At 42.5% G+C, this 17901-nt stretch overlaps 1 protein-coding gene and 1 long non-coding RNA gene across 2 annotated transcripts; both read left to right on the top strand.

Annotated features, from left to right (window-relative positions):
- The first annotated feature begins 134 nt into the window (after positions 1 to 134).
- Positions 135 to 15860, top strand: LOC109474085 (SCO-spondin-like). Its single transcript, XM_019774297.1, has 16 exons — positions 135 to 289; positions 689 to 872; positions 1203 to 1373; positions 1698 to 1877; positions 2017 to 2145; positions 2535 to 2712; positions 3079 to 3128; positions 3475 to 3593; positions 3759 to 3825; positions 11189 to 11362; positions 11727 to 11816; positions 12228 to 12332; positions 12469 to 12526; positions 12711 to 12934; positions 13255 to 13425; positions 15652 to 15860. The coding sequence occupies exons 1-16, from the start codon at positions 158 to 160 to the stop codon at positions 15858 to 15860; spliced, it is 2241 nt and encodes a 746-aa protein (XP_019629856.1). The 5' UTR covers positions 135 to 157.
- Positions 15861 to 15980: 120 nt separating this feature from the next.
- Positions 15981 to 17673, top strand: LOC109474219. Its single transcript, XR_002140464.1, has 4 exons — positions 15981 to 16111; positions 16547 to 16662; positions 17030 to 17115; positions 17443 to 17673. It is a non-coding gene; the product is annotated as an uncharacterized LOC109474219 (long non-coding RNA).
- The last annotated feature ends 228 nt before the right edge of the window (positions 17674 to 17901 follow it).

Genomic DNA, 17901 nt, shown 5'->3' with positions numbered 1-17901 from the left:
TGATGCCCAAGAATGTGGTGTTAAAGGTCTACTGTTACACTTAACTACCAACTCTCCGAGCATTAAGTTTAAGCCTCAGTTTATTTTTGACGTCTTAAGGCATTTTTGTTGGACTTTGTTTTCTTGTACAGAGGGATGCCCTTACCCAAGGGTGGAGATGCCATGTAACAGCACCTGTCCACGCACCTGTGCCCAGCTGCGAGGGGAACAGGAGTGCATCGAGCCCGAGTGTGAGACCGGCTGCTTCTGTGCTAATGGCACGTTCGAGGACGATGGTGACTGTGTAGAGGTAAATGTTAAATCAACACCTACAAATGTTTTACATTTGTAATGGCATATCATTGCAATGTTTGTTAGCCAGTATCTGCTAAGATTAAAAGTGTTACATGTATGTGGTGACATCACGATTGCAAGTTTATTCACAGCTCTTTTCTAAACTTTTCTAAATGCTGAGGCATACAAAAATGTAGCAATCTAATGCTAACTCTGTTTTTGTTGCAATTTCAGAAGTCTTGTTTTCATATTCGTTTGAGCTGACAGAAACTGATCAAAGTTTGTTTTTAAGTTTTTTTCCCTTGATTTGTTAATCTGATGTGGAATGCAAAATGGACAACATACAGAACATTTGTCAAGGGAGTATAGTGTACTCTCCTTACAACATGAGACAAATGTATAATGTCTCTTCCAGGAATGTCCTTGTATCCTGGACGTCCTGGAGTACACAACTGGACAGCTTGTTGGGAACCTTAATGACGGCACTCCCGTATATGATGGTGACACCATCGAGCCAGGAGTGGAGGTTCGCATCAGTGAATGTGAGACCTGTACCTGTGTACACGGTGTGACAAGCTGTGCAGATACTGGAACACCAGGTACAACATGCATTAAGGCAAAATACAGAATCTGATGTAACAAGGCAAATTACAGTTTTGAGGAGTCCCTTTCCAAAAGTACAAGACCATAATGATTATGGCTGAAAGTCTTCTTTATACTGCAAAGACTTCTTTGTTTCTCTCATGGCATCAAGGACATTATACAGTATAAAGTCCTTGATGGCATTTAGCGTTACTATTATTAACAGTAACTCTACAGTAATATACTTTTACAGCCAATAGTTTGAATCTAAGTACTTCAAGTGCTTTCGTTATTGTAATATTTGACTCTACACATTGTTTCGATGTTATTTCCTGTGATGTTTGTAGTTGACGGTGGTTGGACAGAATGGACTCAGTGGACGGCATGCACGGCTCCATGTGACCAGATGGGCACCAGTGAGCGAACCCGGACCTGCACAAACCCCACGCCGGCTTGCGGAGGGAACCCGTGTACAGGAGACGACACAGACACCAAGAACTGCTGGGGAGATCCTTGTGGTCAGTAGACGTTTGATACTTTCAGGCCAGTAAGTAGTGGAATTGCTTTCAAGATCATCATGATGGTAGTATCGTATTGACTGGCACTGGTTTAGGTTGGTCCGTATGTATTTTTGTCTGCAGCAGCGAGGATTGGAAATGAGTGGATGGAGGTTGGGTTTCTGTTGATTGACAAGGTTGTTACCCGTATGCCCCAGGTGTTAGGATGTGGTTTTGAGGTCGCACAGAATGTGTACTGTGTAATCATGGTATGAAACAAAACATAGACCATAATTATGGCGTTATAATACTGGTCATAACTTACGTCATACTATCCTATTTCAGGTCAAGAGTGTGAGTACACACAGTGGTCTGAGTGGTCCGACTGCCCGGTCACCTGTGACGCCGGCACTGTACAGAGAACACGCGAGTGCGTGGAGGTCATAACGGCCACGCCGTGCGACACCTGCCCTGGATACCCGAACAACGATACTGAGACAGAAGCCTGCAACCGCGAACCCTGTGGTACGTTCCTTACAATTTTGGGCATGATTTGGTACAATATGTACACCTTAATGTACACATTGCCAGCCTCCTCAATGTTACTGACTATTTTCATTATAGATCTGCCATTTCTGATTGCCTTAATTTCTTTGCTGTACAGAGGAGGAGTGTGTGGATGGAAAGGTGTACACCACAGAATGCACCTGTCCCAACACCTGTGCAGAATTTGGCGGAACATCCACATGTACTGTACCTGACCCATGTCCACCTGGATGCCAGTGCCCACCTGGTCAGTACATTTAGAACTCACTTCTTTCTTCTTCCCTTAGGTGTATTGGAATGTTGGAAAGTAACTGTAGTGAACAAAGAAATTGTAACATTCATAACAGATCACGTCGAGATGCTGGGAGGTTTTTTAATATTTCTAACTAAAATAGCTTAGCTTGTAACGTTGGTTTTGCCCCCAGAAGACGAAAAATTATGTTTTGCAGTATTCACCTCAGTCCCTGTTTGTGAAGTTCACAGAAAAAAAGCATGTTGTTGTTAAGGTGCCTACGACCTGTTTGTATACATCCTAACCAGTGTTGATGTGAGATCACAGCGCTAATGATTTCAAACTTGTTTATTTGTTTACTTACATGTATGTCTTGCATAACAAACAAACATGTTGTTGTTCAGGAACCTACGAGCAGAACGGTACGTGCGTGCCTCCGGACGAATGTCGATGTGAGATCACGGCACTGATGATCTCGGACAGCAACCTGTCACCTGACCAGTTCCAGAACCTGACACAGGCTGGCAACGGCAACTACATCATGGACGCTCTGGACGTCATCATCGGAAACTGCTCCGTCTGGTAAGGCACCAGATAAGAATCTACAGCTCAGAGTTTAATCCTAGACTATCTGTCAATATTCTGAAGTCACATACATGTAAATGAATCCATCCACAAAACATTCATGTTTCAGTCCATCTTATGCTTATCTTATACATTTCCAAACCCCGGTCGGGCTGTTTGTATGAACCAAAAATAACAATTCATATCAAGAATGTACAGTAATAGTGCCCATGATTGTCATCAACAAGTTCTCTGTGCTTTGTTGTCTTTTATGTCGTATATTTCGTTCCCAAAAGCTGCCCAGCCAGGCCCCGTGTGGGAATTGTGACCTCAGCATTAGTATGTCACCATGTATGTAATGGAACAATTTTTTTTCTTTCACAGTATCTGCTACCAGGGTAGACTGAACTGCACAACAGATGAAAGCTGCTATGGTAAGGAATGGTGATAGAAATTATAAGTAGGCATCCCGGCCTTAAAAATGATATACATACAAACTATGCCAAACAAACTAGTCAATTCGTCAAGATATTACCACATTGGTGAATTTATTATAAAACTCATGTTGTAAACGGAATGATGTAAATAAATGGAAATCTACAGCTCAACTCACATATTAAACATTGCTCTGTACAGTGACTGCATGACAGCAATATGACTATAATTTAAAAGAAGTGTGTTCAAAAGTCATAATGAAACTTATATAAAATAATCAAAAGGATAAAGAGACCATAACACAGTCACTCTTTTTTACAATTCCATTCTCTACTTTGTCTACAGTACCACCCGGATGGTCTTCTTGGACCCCATGGACGCCTTGTTCGAAGACATGTATCGAGGTTAACGGAACAGACAGCGTGCGAGAGCGTGTCAGGACCTGTGACAATCCGCCTCCACAGGTATGGACTTTAAGTACCGATTGTGCAGCACTTACTTGATATATATATGTTATGTTACTTTGTTTGAGTTCTAAAGTGATTAGCCGGAGGTTGAGTTTCACTTACCAGTAATTCAACTAAAGACCTACAATAATTATCAAGAATTAAACACTACTTACGTTTCAGAACCCAGATGAGGACTGTGAAGGTTCAAACTACGAACAGACCACCTGCAATGTGCCAATATGTAACAGTAAGTATCCAGTTCTTGTACTCTTCACTTATTTAATGCATGAAAAATTTAATTATGTTCTACATGTAATATGTGCCTATGGATATAAGGTCATACCAATTTTCCTCTTGGTTTTCAAAACTTCTCAGAGATGTTATGTTTAAATCTAGTCTATACAACAAACGGCTGGGGCAAAAGCTCACAGGAAATTTATTCACTCACTGAAAGTGAGAACACTGGCTATCCAGTCAGAACTCTGTTTTCATGTTGGTATTCAAAATCTTGCTTTGTTTTAGATTTAATAACCAACCGATCAAATTGCTGTGGCCTTACATTAGTGATTGTATGGGAAAGTGATTCTAAACTCTGCACAGATTCTGATCTTTCTTTGACAATGCCTTAAACATGCGTAAAGGTTCCGTTTTTCTATTAGAAGGAATAAACAGGACCTTTATGCATTAATGTGCGCTGCATCCCTCGACCCATTCCCTACACCCCCTGCAACGCTACCCCAGTATCGCTCGCATGGTCGTCTGCACTCTGCGCATTAACAACTCGTATAGAAGAGCTGCCCGCTACCCTGCCATTCCTAGATTCCACCCTGATGCTCTGCCACATATTTTTAAATAGCTGCCGCAAAGCCATTTTTCCACACATTCATGCCCAATGTGTAGTTGATCACAGGGAATATGAACCCTAAAAAGGACACAAAAAAGTTTCGAGAAATAAACTACAAAATCAGAGCACAGGGTTTTTAGGGAATGGTCGGGACTTTGTTCCGCATTTTCAGCATCTTTTCGATCACCTTTTGGAAGTTATCAACATAAGCATTGGGCAAGGAATGAACTTTTTCTTGACGCCTTCCGCAATTCTGCATTGCTGGTAAGAGCCGCTGTGTATTTTTCTACACATCATTTTTCTATGTGACACTAGAGCTTAGAGCTACTAGAGCTGCTAGCAAATCCGGTGGAAAACCTCTTCATAGTCGTTTCTGTTGTAATTATGCAAGTTATGGTACTGTTACAGTAGTCATTTGAAAATCACAAAATATCCATAAAAAAAGGTAAATAATTTTATAGAAATTGAAATGGCAAAATATGAATCAAGGAGATCTGAGTTTTAAACCTCCATTTATGAACCAAAACAATCTGTTTCAACTGACATTGCATTGTCACTCAATGATAACTAAACTATGTATATGAGGCTTTACAATTATCTCAAAAAACAAAATTAAAGAATAAAGTAGTTTGATACAGAAGTGCAGTGCCTTAATTGTAGTTTGGCATCAGTCGTTATAATGACTGTTTTTGGGTATCCCTAGCACCCGGAGGTTGGACCCCATGGACCCTGTGGACCCCCTGCAGTGTGACCTGTGGGGCAGGGACCATCGTGAGGACAAGGACCTGTAGTAACCCCCCGCCGGACACCATGGAACTGGACTGCGAAGGGCCCACAGTGGAAACCATGATCTGCAATGCACCTGATGATTGCTATGGTAGGCTTAGTTCATTAGCAGTCCAGTTTTGGTAGACCTTTGGTCTAGAGAAGTGCATTGTTTGAGGCTGTAAGCTCCACAGCAGGTTTATAGATTTCTTTTTTAATTTCACTGTTTTTTGTGTATCTAATATCTCATTACGAGATTTTGTAGAGTTCGTGGGTTAGACAAAAAACGGCAATACAGCATGTTTACAAAAATACAGTGAAATGTGATGAAATTTTTCTCCTGGTTTATTTTACATATTGTTCAAGGAAGCCACCAAAATGTTGAAGATTATGAAGTGAGGACTGAAAATGAAACACATCTGGTTACATCCTTGTTCCGCCATGTTTGATGTTACATTTTACATCATAGATTTTTCTGAAAATAACCCTCTTCACTTGCACGTTTTAGAGTGCCCAGAGAACCAGCAGTACTACAGCTGTCTGGACTGTCCCAGGACATGTCTGGAGATCCAGAGCGGAGCGCACTGTAGCAACATTGGTGAGTGTCATGTAGCTTATAGGCTTCAAAAAGAAAGATGAAGATGTACAGATGTACAGATGTAAAGATGTACAGTCATGTGAAATATTTGTGCTTTTGCTGTCATGTTTTAAGCCTTACTTACACCTACAATTGATGGCTCATAATAGATCATTATCATTGTAAACTAAAGAAACATGGGCATATATTGTATGCTATAAAAGATGCAAGGGACGTATGTTAAGAGACGTAACTTTTGGCGAGCTTTCACATCAGTACAAAGTATCAGGAGCATGTTATGCATGAGATTACTTTAGCATGACTTACATGCAGGTAATTGCATCTCTGTTCCGGCAGGTTGCACACCGGGCTGTGGTTGCCCACCAGGAATGGTGCTGCTGAACCAAACCTGCATTGAGTATAACGAGTGTCCCTGCATAGTCCACGATCCAACAAATCCTGGTAAGACTCGTACTTTCTGAGGGCTGGAAATTCATGTTAAAATTTTATACATTGAGATGTTAATGCTAAAATGAATCAGCATCTGATACCGGTAATATCAGCAATTACCTTTCTGAATTATATATTCATGTATAATTTGTATGATTGAGCATCCTTTGCTATATCTGTTCAAACAGATGCAGATGCTGATGGATTTGTGAGCTACCCAGAAGGGTATAGCACAACTGTGGACTGTAACAACTGGTGAGTCTTATTATGAGCGTTTTTTCTTTACAGAAACAGTAAAATTAATAACTTTAACTTTTGTAAGGTTTCTGTGAACAATTGGTGAAATTAAGCTTTAAGGAAAACTGAATTTGTTCAAGGAAGATTTTTATGTTCTTGTGTCTATTTGCAGCACATGTGCAGAAGGCCAGTACACCTGTACTACGGAGACCTGCGACCAGGACTGCCAGTGGAACTCCTGGCAGACGTGGTCACCGTGCACAGAGACCTGCGGCGGTGGCATCCGCACACGCCAGCGCACCTACACCGCGCCGGTCGGGAACGGTCTCTGCGTTGACATGACGGAAACCACAGAGACAGAACACTGCAACACTGACTCTTGTCCAAGTAAGTATGGCCCAGTGGGCAAAAAATTATATTTCAGACAGATGCCAAGCGAAACGTCCAGAAGTAATCTTCGTACTCAATCAAGTAGTAGAATTTGCACTGTCTATAATTATCATTTACACGGATGCCTACCATCCGTTTATGCATATGCTAAATAGTCTGTTGTGCTTACAGCTGATGGCAACTGGAGTCCTTGGGGTGAGTGGACTCCCTGTGATGTGCCATGTGACGGAGGTATTCAGTACCGGTACAGGAACTGCACCAACCCACCACCCAAGAACAACGGCACGGACTGCCCAGCTAATGGAGGGGTGGAAACTATGCCTTGCAATGCTCAAATGTGCAGTACGTAGACGTTACATATTTCATAAAAGCTGTAAAGGGCCATACTGTTGGGCTAGGAGTCTAGAGTTTGAATTCCCGTTGTTGTCTCTCAACTCACCTACCAAAAACTTATGATCACACCTTATGTTGCCGTGTACCATGTATGCATACAACTGGAAAGGGGAAAGATTTTAGGGTGGAATATTACAAGTCCTAGTATTGCTCATTCCACTTTACTAGGGAAAAATACATGAACGTAATACTATGAAGGGAACTAGTGAAGATTTTACTTTATGATTGTAAATTTTTCAGTTTTCCCCATCAAAATTGCCTTTTTGTCTTGACCGGGTGTTTTTTACTATTAATCAATTAGACTATTTTCCTTCGTGTCCTATTTAACAAGTTCTAACATTGAATCAGATTTGTTTTTCCTAACTATCCCCCATGTTTCTGCATGGTTCCAGATGAGACCTGTCCGTACCCCACGGTTCTGTCTGGCTGTGCTAACCAGTGCGGTCACCAGTGTGGGGAGACTACAGGCAACTGTGTAAACGAGGAGGAGTGTGTGTCAGGTACAATGTACAGTCTGACAGTTACTGTAGTAAATAAACATCAACACTGTAGTAATGACTTACACCTGTCAAGAACTTGCCATTCACAAGCCAGCAACTGGACGATTTTGTACTGCCAGATGGTTCAGGTAGCATCCACTACCTTTCGTCAGTGATGTACGAAATAGTGACTCAAGCAGGATTGATTCTGAAAACTGTCTCAAATAGTATCCACTAGCTACTATTCGTCAGTGACTAATGTAGTATTGACTATAAGCAATAACAATGCATCTTATATTATATTACACAATATAACTAGAAGCAAATGTGACTTAACCCTTAATATACTACACAAAACATAAGCCTAACTATATGTTACAGGTTGCGTTTGCCCCAACAATACGATGTCCCTGAATGGAGACTGCGTGCCCGTGTCGCAATGTCCATGTATCATCGACGGAATTGAATACCAACCAGGCGATATCATCTATCAGGAGTGCAAGGAATGGTAAGGGCCCGGTCACAGACGTTGTCTGATCGCCCGCACTCTGAGGTCATTCTTGATATAGCCGTGCATTATCTACAGCATAATATGAAATAATAAAGTATCAATTTTCTGCGTTTTGTAAGTAAAGAAGCAAGCAAAACCAACTTAGGTACACTGCATCTTCAGTTCGAATTCAACCTTCATTAAACATTTCTGTGTTTTTCTCCACCAGCTTATGTGTGAATGGAGAGCTAAGCTGTACAGATGAGGACTGCCCAGGTAAAATATGGTCACTGTTTTTTAAACAAATTTTGTACTTTGGTGTGAGTAATACACTACTCCCTCCATTACGTTTACTCTTGATGATTTAGATGATTTTGATTTTGCAATTATATATATAGACATCTGTGTATACAATATGCATATCTACAGTCTGTACAGCATGTTTTGCTGCGTTAAATCAGTCCCCTTTGTCCCCACTGACATCGTTTCATCCCCTGTCTCTAGTTGACTGTGAGTGGAGTAACTGGCAGCCTTGGTTGACGTGTAGTGTCACCTGTGGCAATGGAACCACCACACGATACCGGTAAGACTTATATGTTTGCGTACACAGTAATAAGTTATAAATACTATGTGTGACTGTGTAAAATGTGAAAAAAACTTGAATATTCGGGAATGTAACTGACCGGTGTTTATTATAAGACATTTTTCATCTAAATGTATCTCAACTCGAATTCGTTTTCAGGTCCCCCAACAACCCTCCAGCCAGTAACGGTGGAGCGGAGTGTGAGGGAGAGGGCCAGGAGACTACTGAGTGTACAAATGATCCTTGTGAGACCCCGTGTCTGTACAACGGCCAGGAGTATCCTGTGGGCGCTGTGGTGGAGATATCCAACTGCAGGGAATGGTACGTGATTTTGATTCCTGCAGCCCTGTCTCTGTTTATCTAAAAGATATCAGAGAAGGAAAAGAAAGAGAGATGAACGGAAATTAGGAAAAAGGTTGAATCCAAGTAACATTTAGTACAGAAAGTGGAGAAAACAATAGTAGAAGATGTGCAGATCTTCATTGGCCGGTAGTATTCAAGTGAAGAACCAGTAAACCTTAAGCACTCTGCTGTATTTGTATGATTTATGTGCTTGATGTAATTTGCTTTAGCCTGACTTGTCTCACAATGCTTAAATAGTTGCCACTACATACTAACTGTGTTTCTATTCCTACAGTACATGTGAGGAGGGTGGCTTCACCTGCCAGGACACACAATGCCCAGTCGCTGCCTGGACAGACTGGGGCAGCTGGTCTGCGTGTGACGTGTCGTGCGGAAATGGCACCCAGACCCGCTCCAAGATCTGTAACGCTACGGAGACCGAGTGCTGCGACGCCTGCATGGGAGACCCGCCAACGGAGACACAGCCATGTCACCTCATGGACTGTCCAAGTATGTTACTTTATACATATATAACGTTACAGCCTTGAAGCTTTGCAGACAACAGTTTTGAACTGTTACAGTAACTGTAACATTAAGTATCCATTAAATGTGATTGATACTGATTTAACAAGACGCTTTTGTACGATAGACTTTCTGTCAAGTTACATCCCCAACTTGTGTCTTCCAGGTGTCTGTAGCGTCCAGACCGACGTGAGAGACCTTACGAAGGGCGAGTGCGTGGCCCAGGATGTGGAAGTGATGTACTGTTCAGGAAAGTGCGACTCCTACACCCGAATCAATTCCTTCGCGCCGGTGAACGACACGTACATCGAGAACCACCTGTACGCGCCGTTCTTCGACACCGTCTGTAAATGCTGCACCTTCATCCTAAACGAGAGCCAGCCGGTCAAGTTCGTGAGCCTCACGTGCCCGAACGGCGAGACCGACGACATCGTGCTGCCGGTCATTGACCGCTGCGAGTGCCTGGAGTGCGGAGGTGAACATTTCATTGTTGTTTGTTTGTTTAAGTAATTTCATACTAAGATTTCACACCAGGGTAAACGACTTTGTTGTTATGAAACCATTAAACTAACAATTGACTCATTCAACCACTTCTCTAAGAAAGGAACCTGTTTGAAATGATATTCTTTCCTCGCTATTGTTGTGCTTCTATTTTAATGTTAACAGTTATAATTCAAATTTCCTAAAGTCAATTAATAAATAAAGTCCATAGGCCATAATTATGTACCATCTCAACATGATGAAGAGAAACCACTAATGATATTTGTTGTACACTGATCTAATAACCGATACGGCACCACCCAATTTAACGGACAGTTCCATTATTTTTACAGGGGGCAATCCTGACGAACTACCCTCATCTTAAATAAACAAGAACAGACAAGAATCGATCAACCGGACCGGAGAACATGACAACGATATTGCAACTATCTTACGATAGTCCAACTTTTCCTTAGCTGGGACCTTCTCTGTTAAAGCATTCCTTGAAATCATTTCTAAGACAACTTTACAAACTTTGCTCTGGCTCAATTTAAGACATTAGTTATTTGCCAATGTTTAACATTGCTATATTCTAACGATCGGAAACTTTGTGATTCTGTTGTACACAACCTGCAAGGCACGTGTAACATATATCCCAGATATTGTGAACGTCATCAATGATATCAAGTGTAACATCTGAACAGGGAATTGAGGATTTAATGTAACTTGCAATATTCTGTTAGTCCCTTTCTGCTTTGTTCTGTCAAGGATGTGGAGAAAGTCGCGGCATTAAACTATCCCAGCATGTGAACACCTCGGTTGAGTCAGCGTCTTTCTTGAACTTGGCAGCGTGCGTGCGTGCGTGCGTGAGTGAGTGAATGAATGAATATATGAATGAATGAATGAATGAATGAATGAGATGTAGTAGTGTTCACCTCATGACGGACGAAACTAGGCTTCCCTGGCGTCCTTAGTCAAATTGCATGCAGCGCGATCTGAATAAATGATTACAGCCAGACTGTACCTAACGCATTCGCTACCATTAACGTATTTGACAGTTGAGGGTAACTGGTCCCCCTGGAGCCCGTGGTCGAACTGCAGCGCGATCTGTGGAGCTGGATCCATGATCCGGACCAGGACGTGCAGCGATCCGCCGCCCCAGATCCCAGAGCTGGGCTGTGTGGGGCCGGCCCTGGAGACGCAGGTCTGCATGGCACCTGCAGAGTGTGAGGGTAGGTCTCCTTCTTTTGTTTTACCATTGCACTATACAGATTCATTCTCCCACGGCAATATAGTGTTCTACAGACTACACAATCAGCACCAAGGACAGAACCATCATTTGTATAGTGTTGCAGAATGCACATATTTTGTTTACGGTGTCGTTTTTTTACTGTACAACTTCTGAATGTGCATTGGCCCATCTGGTAAAACCCACACTTTGGTGGAACACATCAGCTGACATACTGCAATTATACAATTTACAGGTTTATTGCCGACACTCTTTGCAATTCACGATATGTTTTATCTGTTACTGTTAACGTGCAGAGTCCAGTCCTTGTCATATTTACTCTTTATCCTTTACCGTTCCCGCATCAGAGTGTCCAGACGGTACTGTGTACCACGGCTGTCTGCCCTGCCCCAGAACCTGCCTGGACATTCAGGAGGGAGTCATCTGTACAGACGGAGGTAGGGAAAACTTTTATAACCTGTGCTAATATTATATGTACATTTGATTCATATCCATATTGACTTCAGTTGGTTTCTACATGATAGTGGTACATTTGCCTGGTATAATCTTATTGAAGGATTGTGGCAGTAGTCGTGTTGTTTTAGATAGTGTTCTTTGTTGCAGCTCCTCTCAGGTATCTGATGAAGCTGCACCACCGTTGCTCTAGTTTGCGTTCCGGGTTGCTTCCTTGACTTACTTTGACTTGTTCCGGTACTTGTTCCTGTACAAAAGCCCTAGTTTTGTACAGCTGTGTACAAGGCTGTTTTGCTGTTGCTGCTGTTTTGTAGTTGATGTTGTAGTTCGCTTTCATGGTTGTAGCTTTCCCAAATGACTGTTAAACCAGGCTGTGCCGTTGTTAACTGTTTCAGGTTGCATTCCGGGTTGCAGCTGTCCCGAAGGACTGGTGTTTAACGAGGCAGGCGAGTGTGTGGAGATGGCCGAATGCCCCTGCATCTTCGTCAATCCGTTTGAATGTGAGAGACTCGAAATTTTGTACTTAAGAGAGTATTTATGGAGTTAACATCATGTAGTTGGTACTGGCAGCTGTCTTCAACAATTAAATAAGCATACATCTAAATCTTTTTCTCTCAATCTTTTTTTCTCTCCCAGCTGATGAACTACAACAGCATGTAGCCGGGACTGTGTTAAATGTGGACTGCAATAACTGGTAAGGAACCCTGTTTCTGAAAAGTTTGAGATTTTGAGACTTAATTTCTCTTTCTAAGAGAAAGACTGCGTATCGAAAGCTCCCCAAAGTAGCGAATAAGTCTGTTGTGTTCAAAAATTTCGTCAAAAGTTTGAGTTCTATTGTTAACGTTTCTTAATCTAAATCTGACTTTTCTCTACCCTAGTACCTGTGTGAATGGCCGCTTTGAGTGCACGAACGACATCTGCGACCAGGACTGCTCGTGGAACGCCTGGGAGTCGTGGGTGGAGTGTTCCCAGTCCTGCGGCGTCGGCATGACAACCCGAACCAGGACCTACACACAGCCGACCACGTCCAGCGGACTAGCGAGCTGCGCCGCCATGACAGAGAACAACGACATTCAGATCTGCAACACCCATGCCTGCTCAGGTAAGGGTCAGAAGTGGATAGGCAAGGGTGAAAGGTTGACAGTTAAGGGTCAGTATCATGGCCATGTAAATGAGATGAAAAATTAACAGATGTAATAGACCGAGATCGTAGTATTATTGTTTATATTAACGATTTTGTCTTTTTTATACAAAGGGCAACAGCGACAAAATCCATGAAAAAGTGACCAGGGTTGGATAGTTTGAAAAACCTGAAAAGAAATGCTAGAAAAGGCAGAACACAAACAACATATTACAGACCACAACAATACCAAATCTGACATGGGAGGTTAGATTATGACCGATTTAACCTTGCTCCTGTAGTTGTTGGGGAGTGGAGCCCGTGGGGCCCATGGTCGGACTGCAGCTCCACCTGTGGCGTGGAGGGCTACGCCTACCGTAACCGCTCGTGTGACAACCCGCCGCCTAAGAACGACGGGCCGACCTGCCCGGGAGACAGTGTGGAAGTGAAGATCTGCTCTTCTCTGCCGTGTGGTAAGGACCTGTTTCATTGAAAAATGGCCACAATGATTAGTAGTCGTTATGCTGAAGTGCACAGTGCTGTGCTTACCTCGAAATGTAAATTGCTTTGCATAAAGGCGCCTCTGTATTTCATGGTACTGTTGTTGTTTCTCACAGAATGTGTGAATGTTACTGTGAACTACACACTTCCCAACGCCCCGAGTTCCAACCTGACTGACTGCTGTCCTCCTGACATGATCTACTCAGAATGTGCGAACCGATGTGGACAAAGGTAACGTTAAGTGAACATAGAACTTTTGTCGTGAACATTTGTTGTGAATTTGATAAATCAATCATCATGGCAAATTTATTCCCGAGGGCTAGTGGCAAGTACATTGGAAGTGAGAAAATTATTGTAAACAATAAAAATGGACAGAAAAATACATAAAACTTACTAAGAATTCTCTAGTAATGCCCACCGTGAATTACACCTGCGAACACACAAACATTGACCAAGAACAGAACCCTTCCTTGGACGGATCGATGTCTCCTTCCCCGATGGCAATAAATAAACGCGTCCTTTCCCCACAGATGCTCCGATGTCCAGCTGGGTGCTACGTGTATAGAGGACGAGGATGACTGCCAGCCCGGGTGCGTGTGTCCAGACGGGTACGTCTGGCGAGCCGACCTGCAGCAGTGCGTCACGGAGGACGACTGTTACTGTGTCGTCCCCGGCAACGACACCATATACGAGGAAGGAGAGGTGATACGGGTTGGCTGTAACAACTGGTGAGAACTGACCGTTTATAGCGTCTGTAATAATTATTTTATATTATTTAATGAAAAATGGCTATGAGGTACACACGTCAAGCTTAAGACTCAAGTGTTACGCAGCTTTTCAAAATTCAGTTGCTTGAGTGACAATCTCCTTGTGTAGCTATTTCTAAACTAAATTTCAGCCCTTAGGATGGGGTGATGTACGTCATAGTCCCTAGTCCTAATCGTTGCACGTATGAAACTAAAGTTGAGAAGCACGCAAATTTTGGAGGTAAAGTTGACAGGTATCCGCTGTACATACTACATGTTCTTGTTCTTCTCTGTAACACTTCCTTATATATTTCAGCACGTGCACGCTGGGCCAGTTTGAGTGTGGGGACGAGCCGTGTCCGGTGGACTGTGGCTGGAGCGCCTGGTCACCCTGGTCAATCTGTAGCGCCACCTGCGGCAACGGAACCCAGAGCAGATACAGGTGACGCTAAAAATAATCAGTTTTAAGCCTTGCCCGCCTAGTGTAACTTAAGATGGTAATTAAGATACAGAGCAGATATAGATAACAGTTAACCTATTAGAGTTATGTTGTATTGCGGCACCCTGGACACTTTCAGAATTGTCATGATCAGTTATATCATCTCTTGATTTTGATTTTGCTTTAATAGAAAAGTTGCTCTGTACGCTATCCAAAACTGAAGTTCTAGTGTTCTACATGTGAAATCGTTTTTAAATATGTACATAATTATGTACATTTTGTAGTACTGTAACGGAATGGCCTTAATGTTATAGCCCATGGGGTTTGTATCGGCGATGCATCCACATTACAGTTTTTAATCTGCTGTTTCACAGATCTCCCAACAACCCGTCGGCTGCTAACGGAGGCCAGCCGTGCGAGCCCGCCACGTCCGAGGAGGTTCAGCCCTGCTCTGCGGACGACTGTCCCGCGGTCTGCGACTGGCTGGGACAGGTCGTGCCCGTGGGGGGAACGGTCGTTGTGGACTGCCGCGAATGGTTTGTGTCTTCACTTGTTTGTAATTGTGTGAGTTATGTTTGTTTTTGTTTATCTACTGAAAACGATGCTTACAAAAGTTTGACATGTCTTTTTTAACACCTTTGATGTAAACAAGAACTCACATCTATATGTGTTGAAAAGCTTGACTGTATACGTAATGTTATCAATTCGTCTCTACTTTTCTTCCCGCAGTATCTGCATGGAGGATGGAAGTGTGGTGTGCTACGACGTCGAGCCTTCCTGTAGTCGTAAGTGCTTCATAAAATCTTTCATCAAGTTGTATGACTTCGAAAGGAGGTACTAAAGCCGCCACCTGTACTTGCCACGTACATGCAGTAGAATATTCTTGATTTGTTAACGGTCACTTAATTAGGGACTTAAGTGTCACCATTCCATTGAAGTATGATGATGTATACTGATGTATACATGTACCAACAGAATTACTCTAATTTTCCTATCTATTATTCTTACATCAGTGCTGTCCTACTGGTCTGCCTGGTCGGAGTGGTCCGGCTGCAGCGCGTCGTGCGGCGAAGGGACCCAGACTAGAACCCGGGCGTGTGAGAATGTCGCGCCGTGTCAGGGCTGTGACACCTGCCCTGGGGTCAGCACGGAGGAGCAGTCCTGCAATGTGCAAACTTGTCCAGGTGGGCTTGTGTGTTTTCTTGTGTCTCATATGGCATAAAATGTTGTTGCACAGCAGATTCTGTTAAAATCTTCTCTGAAAATCGCATAACCAAATCTCACATGTCGAATGTGACATTAACGCATTTTCTTCTGTTTTCTTCCGTCACAGCTACGACCCCTCCCCCGACCACTCCTACCCCGGCGCCGACCACGCCCCTCCCCACCACTACTGCAGAAGTGTCTCCGTGCGAAAAGAAACAGGACATCAGAAACCTCACGTCCGACTCCTGTCGGGCCGAGAACGTGGAGGTAAATAAGGACAGTCTACGACGCATTTTCTCCATCTTAAGACACCAATTTTTCTGAACTACACCAGACCATTTTGATTCGTTGGTTAAAGAAACGATGCTGAGATGGAGGAATGACATAAAACGAGGAGGAAGTCAGGATATAAGGGTTTTCTTTTACACAATCAAAAGTCCTTGCTTACGTTTCGGTGTCTATTAGACACCTTCTTCAGAGCTTCTGACTGGAGTTCTGCTTCTCGCCGCTATATGTAGCCGATGTAGGTGGCGCTCTGATAGACACCGAAACATAAGCAAGGTAGGAACTTTTAGTTGTGTAAAAGAAAGCCCTTGTATCCTATACTTTACCAACACGATGAAACTATTTTCGGGAGGAGGAAGTCAATGCAATACTTTCGTCCTGGACGTTATATTCAACTTGAACTTGCACCCCCCCCAGGTCCAGTTCTGCTCCGGAATGTGCGACTCCTACACCCAGCTGCTGTCCTTTGATCCTTACTTCGAGACGGTGTGCGAGTGTTGTACCTACATCCTGGATGAGATGCAGCCTATCAGGTTATTTCGTACCTTTTTTTATAAATACGTCAACGGAGATGTAGAAAAAGACTCTTGAATCATTTAGATGCATTTGTGTTGTGCATTACCACACCGGTAGCCTTCTTGTATTAAATAATAACTGTACAGATACAGCCATATGAATGAAGACAAAGTACGTATTAATACAGACGCCGACGATAACTTGCTCCTTCCAGATTGTTACGCTGTGTCTGCATTAATTTGTCAAGCACCTAATACCCTCACGCCTGACAGTTATTTTATATCATGCAAGATCTTCTAGGTAGATTCGTTAACAACTTCCACGTTACATACATGGTAAAAACATGTTGATTTTCTTCTAATATTTTATTCTTTATTTTCCCAGATTCGTGACAATGCAGTGTGATAATGGGGAGACTGAGGACACCATTCTCCCCAACATTGCGGAGTGCCAGTGTCTCACCTGTCAAGGTAGGGATCATTTTCAGTGTCGTCTTTTTTAACACCTTCTTCCACCCATTTTGTACCTTTATTAAAATGATGGGAGTTACGGAAACCTCAAACACACACACCACAAACAAAATTCGATAATGTGTTATCAAAGAGATGGAAAAATGCAAGTAAGAAGATTACAATAAGCTTTAATTTAGCATTAACATTCTGCAAATAACTAACTTGATATGTATGAAAAAAATTATATCAACCGTTTCCATCACTTAATCGGAAATATATTTGGGGTAATTTGTTTATGTTGATAAAAACTAAGTCTTGTTTTCATTTTTTTTTTTGTTGCCACAGGAGAAAGCAACGTGCAACCGTAACAGGACGAGCATGGACAAAAAACATTAAAAAAGCGCATGGACAAAAAGAAATGAACGTTTATGACAATAAGTAGACATTAGTTCTTAGTAGTGACACACGTCAGAAAGTAAGAGTGAGTGACAACGTTTTCCGTTGTCTCAAGTGGAAGACCTCAGAAACACGCACAACTATGAAGACGCACAATAAAGATGAATAAATAAAGTTGAGCAGCATAAATGTTACTGTGTTGAAATGTTTCTTGTCTCACATAAGCATATAGTTTAACTTATACTTTAAACAAACCTTACTGTAAACATTATTAACACAGTGTTGAAAATAGAGCGAAAAATAAACCCCTCTGGCATTACATCTCCTACCTCGCCTAATTTTAGAATGCCCTTTTCAAAAACGTATTTCGCCAACAAAAGAGTCTCAAATTTCCAGATTTGTTTATGT

The sequence above is a fragment of the Branchiostoma belcheri genome, unplaced genomic scaffold, assembly GCF_001625305.1.
Source record: "Branchiostoma belcheri isolate BF01 breed outbred unplaced genomic scaffold, Haploidv18h27 scaffold30, whole genome shotgun sequence".
NCBI lineage: Eukaryota > Metazoa > Chordata > Leptocardii > Amphioxiformes > Branchiostomatidae > Branchiostoma > Branchiostoma belcheri.
The sequence above is the reverse complement of the archived record's forward strand: the minus strand, read 5'-3'. Positions and strand labels throughout refer to the sequence as shown.

What these genes read in the sequence shown, in the direction of transcription:
- LOC109474085 (XM_019774297.1), top strand. Translation starts at nt 158, where the DNA reads ATGCCATGTAACAGCACCTGTCCACGCACCTGTGCCCAGCTGCGAGGG. An exon ending in TGGATGCCAGTGCCCACCTG is followed by an intron (nt 2,146 to 2,534) that starts GTCAGTACATTT and finishes GTTGTTGTTCAG; the next exon opens with GAACCTACGAGCAGAACGGT. An exon ending in AGTCATCTGTACAGACGGAG is followed by an intron (nt 11,817 to 12,227) that starts GTAGGGAAAACT and finishes TAACTGTTTCAG; the next exon opens with GTTGCATTCCGGGTTGCAGC.